We start from the raw sequence: 6,000 nt of genomic DNA on the forward strand, positions 1-6,000 counted from the left end.
GTCGTTCTGCAGTAATTTTCCTGGTGGGAATTACCTCTGGGGGGTTAGGGGATAAGGGTACAAGAGTGTCTAAAGGGTCATTTGGGAATTGTCTCACCACTTTTGCTTCCTGGGGAAATGCTCCTGGAACTGGGCGTACTTTCTTGTCAACTCGCTTATACATTGTGAACGACTTGGCATTATCTGCACTGGCTAATGGGTAATTGAAAGAGCTCTCAGGGGTCCAAAACATCCCTTCATTCTCATGTCCATCAAGGGTCATTGCCCATATTGAATCTCCAGGCTCGAAATGATTCTCTACACTATCGGTCCACATGGTTACCGTCTCTTCATCCTTACTTGCAAACTCATCTATGGTTGCAGAGTCGTATAGTTCTGCACGTCCTTCTCCAAAATCTTCATATTCGTCAAGAGTATTGCTGGCTCGCGCATAGAGCCCGTGGCTTAGTTGCATGGTTTCCAAATTTTGCATTTGGAGTGACATCGGTTCCCTGAACCGGTTCTGGTATATATACGTGTGACTTGTTGCTAGGGTTATGATTGCGTGAGACTAGGTTGTCAGGCAAGGTTAAGTGTTGCAATATGTTCTAGGCTCGCGGGCCGGTGGTCTCTGTTTTGCTTTTGGTAAATTCTTGGCAATGTGTTTTCTTCGTGTATTTTGTATGTATTTGTGGAAGATTTGCAAAGCTTGAGCCAGTAAATAGTAGTTTCTTAGACTAAAGTGATTTGATTTGGTTGATATTATGGTTAATGTTGATTTAGTTGGGATTGTATATTGATAATGGGACTTATTGAATTACTTGAATGTTTTAGGGACTTAGTGAATTTTCCGTCCTAATAGTTCTAGGCCTTCGATCGAAGATTCTTTCAATGAACCAATTTTAGATTCATTATATACATATGTGTGTTAATATCAGGTACCTAGGGGTCTTCGAACGAGAACTTCCTTCATATCAAACAATGATTTCCCACGTCCAAAGTAAATGAATACCAAAAAGAACTGGTCACGTGACATATAAGTACAAACTCGATCGTTATATTTGTATTTTCTAGTTATGATGCCAAAAATAGACTCACTCAAACGGATGCAGACTTTCAGAACGGATCAAAGTACAAAACAGCACAAGCAAAACACTACTGTAGGGATACGAGTCTACTATACATAAGGGCAATGTATGTATGAAAAAAAAGCTATTTCTAAGTACAGAAGATGAGAACTAGAGTGTGAATAGAAAGAAACATGAGCCGGGTATAAGGATAAACGAAAAAAAATGACTGACCCGCCCTATTCCAAGAAGTATGGGCCTTCGCGTTGCGCATTGAAGCAGCGCTCGTGTTGGGACTCTGCAACGTGCAGGAGGTAGTTGAGGCTGGCGTTGGCCGTAACGCCAGTACCACGGAGGTCGTCGAGGGAATAATTCTGTAAGAGTTGGTGAACGGTGTCTTTGTCAGGGAGGGAGAGTGTGAGGAGGTCGTCGATAGCGTCGGCGAGCTGGAAACTCCCATAGAACCAGAAGAGGCCCGACGCTGTGCGAAGCGCGGCGACTTCTTCTAAAGTGTAAAGTGGGTTAGATGAGGGACAGAATTGGAGGAAGAACGTAGCGCGGTTGGTGATGGCGGGAATACAGTGCACTCCGTCGACAACGATAAGGAAGATGTCGGTTAGCATGGATTCCTGTGATTGGATGGGGGTAAGCGTTGCGTGGACAAGGGAAAGGATAGTGCGCGCATTGGCGCGCATGCACTTAAGTTCATAAAGGCGGGAATGGAGGCGGGTGGATCCGCGCGGAACGAACTTGGGGTATTCGGAGGTGTCGTAGTGAAAAATCGAGCTAGGACGAGCGGCATGGAAGCTTGCCAGCTCAGTTCCTAGCTTGCGGGATCCCTGGGCCATCATTTCGCGGGACAGGTAGTAAGTCATGTTGATGACCCGCCGGGCAAGTTCTTTGTCGAACTCGCCTTGGAACGGCAAAGGGTCGTACTGGAGTTTGTCAGCTGTGAGGCCGAAGGCGACGGGCGTGTTTCGAGGGGTAAAGTCCATGGATTCGTCCTGCTCTTCGAGAGTGTCGAGGGAACGGTTGAATTTAAGGGAGGGGACGAGTTGGGGCATGACGCGCCGGGAAAGTGGGTTGGTGAGGTCGCGCGCAAGCTGCGCAAGTCGCTGCATGGCAGTAGCATGCGCGGCAATAGTGTTGTCCTCGTGGTCGATGGCGTCGGCGAAGGAGGAGCAGTCTGACGAACTGCTCTCGTCGTCCGAGACGAGAGCATCGTCGTCTGACATGTCCGCGTCCATATCTTCGTCTTCATCGTCAGTAAGCTCATCAGTAGTTGTATCTGTACCGTTAGTTTGAGAGTTGGGCAGCCGGACCCATTCATCCGCGAGTCCGGCGATAGCATCACTGATGGACTCGATCTTGGGGATGAGGTCAGCCGTGGAGTTGGAAGGGGTTAGGGAGAAGATGGAAGATGGTGAGGCAGGCGAAGCCTGCGGAAATAACTTGCGCGGGTCGATAGTTTCTTCTTGCTTGAGGAGGTCCTTGTTGCGTTGGGCCTGCGCTTGGGTTAAATGAATACCCTGCGTTTCGCTGGGCACGACGAAACGCGGGTATAGATGGCGCGCGGCCTCGGTTGGGATGTTGCGCTGCTTGAAAAAGTTGTAGGTAGTGGTATCGGGTATTGATATGGGACTTACCGGTATTTCGGAATCGGCGGGAATTTCCGGTAGTGTGATAATATCCTCGTCCGTCATATGGACGAGGTCACTAAAGTCGATGGTGGGAAGAGGGAGGCAGAGGTTATGGAAACGACGGAAGTCACCGTCGTAATTCTTAAGAAAGGCGCCGTTTGAATTGCGTTTAGCGAACGCAAGTGGGGTAGGTGATCGAATTGATCGGGCATCAACGGGAAGCTCAACCGCTGGTATGGTAATATTTCCATAATGGGAAATGAGGTCCGGCTCAGCGAATTTAGCCGAAACTACTATACTAGGAATAAATTCTCCCACGTGCCTAGCTTCTTCCTGCAGTTCCTTGTACTGCGAACTATTTAGAACTAGAAAATCGGCCTCGTGGTTTCCTTTAATAGAATGTGCGTTTGAGATATTGGCGGTGTGCCTAAACGCGTGATGTCCGGGATGCATGAATCTGACGTCATGCGTAGGTTCCAGCGTACTGCAACATTTCCGGATTCAGTTGAAAAAGTGTGACAGCTCGGTTAGGGGGCATTGTGATTGATGGGTTTGGACTATTCATTTTTCTCAAAGTCTCGTCTCTTTTTATACCTTCCCTTGTATCTACAGATTGTATTGTACTATTCATTAAGTCCATGCAGTTATCCACCATTTTTGCGATTTGTTGAACTATGTGTGACTGAATTTCCATGAGCACACGTCTGCAGTCCTCATGACTTTCCATATTTGGTACCGCTAAATTAACCGATTCCGAAGACGTAGTACTATTTTTAGATACTTCTTGATAGAACGGTTTGATACCGGTTATTGCCGAACATGTAATATTCCAGCTCTTTGCCCCGCTTTCTCGGTTCTTTCCAAATTTGGAAGGTACCACTAGAACTTCGGATACGTCGTCATTGGTGGGGCTATTCCCAAATTCTAGCCAAGTACCTGTAGCACGTTCATGTATTGATACTGTATTATGTATTTGCCAGGGTCTGCCTAATAAAATGTCAAATGGCACCGCTTCTCCTACGTAAATTTCGGCTATTGTGAGAACCGATCCTATACTAATAGGAACTTGTGATACGAGCCCCTTAAGCAGCCCCTTTCCACCATTTGCGTCATGTAATACAAGTGTCTTACTCCGGTTGATCGGAAGTTTTATAAACTTCTCATACATGTGTTCCGACACTATATTTAGCTGACTTCCGGTATCTATTACCGCTTTCAGACTGTTTCCGTGAATTCTGATCGGAAGTTCTATCAGCGCTTCTTTCGTCCGGGCTTCGGGACTTTCCGTGATCCAGAAACCTTCGGCTTCTGACTTATTCTTTTTCATCAAGTCATACACCAAATGTACGTCTTTTCTATTCATTGCTTTCGGCTTGATTGACTCAGCCAACAGTCCGGCTAACTCTTTAGACACCCCTAGGATTTCACCGGCGGTTAGTTCTACAGGTACGTTTAATATTCTATTCAGAACCAATTTTGCGCTGGTTCCATCAGCAAGTTCTGATCGCCTTGTTCCCGTTTTAGGTTCGATCACATGATCGGCGGGCATATGAGCCTTGGTCCTTTCTTTCGGTACGTCCTTGATATCATCCTTTCCCAACTTTCTTACTAACTCTTTTGTTTTTCTTTTTAGTAGCGCATCATCTTCCATGACAACGTCGTCGTCCTGCGCATCATACCGCGCTTCTTCGTCAATGTTGGGCACATGCGCGAATTTTTCGCGCGTCCATATTCTTTTAGGTTCGTCTTTCCTTTCTTCTCTTTCTACTAACTCTGGACGTACTACAGGCTTCAAAGGTATGTTCTCTTTGTCCTCCCTGGAATGTTCCGGGGACTTCCTTACTGATTCATTGGGTTTTCTAGGTTCTGCTATCTTGAATTCACGGCCTTCGGGCACCGTTGGCTTGGGCGGAAGCATAGGATTGGGTTGTCTCGGTGTCGGAAGTTCATTGGAAGTTTTCGGAAGCTGTGATCTTGATGCTGGTGCGTATTGTCTGTCTCCCCGCAGCTCATATCTCTGACGCTGTTCTTTTTTCATTGCTTCCCGCGCATCTCTTCCCATCATCGGGTAGACACCATCAAACACTTCGGACTTTTTGCGTGCGCCCTCTTTCTGGGTTCTGTATACCGGGTAAGCGCAAACTTCCTCTTCATCGGACTCATCAGTACTCATGTGCTCCGCCATCCAGCAACTTTCCGACTCGTCAGATTCACTTGTGGAGTCTTCCGATTCAGGTTCCATCCATCTTACAAAGTGAGTCTTTGCCGTCCGATGCCAATTTTCCACCGCATTGATTATTGTTTGGCCCGGCCATTTCCTTAGGGGTATTTCTCCTGGCAACATAAACCTTCCGCTTCTTCCTCTTACTAACTTGCCCTTGGTAAGCATTTCCTCTATTTTTGGACACATTGCTAACCCATGGTCCTCTTCTCCGCACCCATAACAGAATGGTTTGTCAGGGTAGAGAGTATTAGAGTAGTTAGGGGTAGTACTAGTTCTATTAGGTGCACTGTATTGGTTGTTAGTATTTCTGTTTATGAAATTTGTTCCATTGTCTCTTGGTGTGAATCTGGCGCTGGGGAATCTATTGTCTCTAAACACTGCGGGCATTTTCTCATTTTCCTCCACCAAACATCCAAAAAACATTGAATTAGAAGATAGAAATTTCTTTTTATTGTGTGTATCAAAACATTGAAAAAAAATAATGAATGTATTGAAGATTTTCTGTATGCAAGACATAATCTAAAAATGAGTCATTTTCCCTCAAGAAACAGTCTATATTTTTCATTCATCATTCCTCAAATAACAATTTACAATCATGTCAATTTTTTGGCCTCTGTTTTTCCAATGTTCTGTGTATCAAAAATCTCAATTACTTCATCCTGTTCACCATATGTTTGATCCAAGAACATTGAAAAATCATATAACAAATAATAATAAATATTTTGACAATGTTTTGTTAAGGAAAAGCAAAGAAACTTTCAAACTTTCATTTGTATATTTGATCAGAGGAAATTTATGAAACATGCCCCATGTTTTGTAAGAATAAATACATAATGTTTGCAGTATATTCCTCCTGCACAACACTTAAAAAACATTTATTATGTTCAGAGAAAAAAAATGAAACATGATTGCAGGATACTCTGCCTCAGAACATGCACAAATTATACATTGTTTTCTGCACACAATAGGTGGAAAATACAGCATTATCCTTGAAGGAACATGATGAATTTTTGCATCATGTCCCACACACAGAAAATCATTGAAACATAAATTATTATTTTTTCAATGTTTTGACAGACAAAATGAAGGT

General features: G+C 44.5%; 1 protein-coding gene across 1 annotated transcript; it reads left to right on the forward strand.

Moving 5' to 3' along the window:
• Positions 1–4,220: 4,220 nt before the first annotated feature.
• Positions 4,221–5,151, forward strand: F5891DRAFT_1193568 (uncharacterized protein; the record flags this gene model as incomplete). The annotated part of the gene is made up of 7 exons (XM_041367773.1): positions 4,221–4,258; positions 4,320–4,483; positions 4,550–4,669; positions 4,759–4,817; positions 4,876–4,940; positions 5,010–5,067; positions 5,134–5,151. 7 exons carry the CDS (start codon positions 4,221–4,223, stop codon positions 5,149–5,151), a joined length of 522 nt encoding a protein of 173 aa, XP_041221525.1.
• Between the last annotated feature and the right edge of the window lie 849 nt (positions 5,152–6,000).

The sequence above is a fragment of the Suillus fuscotomentosus genome (assembly GCF_016647785.1).
Source record: "Suillus fuscotomentosus strain FC203 chromosome Unknown F5891scaffold_60, whole genome shotgun sequence".
Taxonomy (NCBI): Eukaryota; Fungi; Basidiomycota; class Agaricomycetes; order Boletales; family Suillaceae; genus Suillus; species Suillus fuscotomentosus.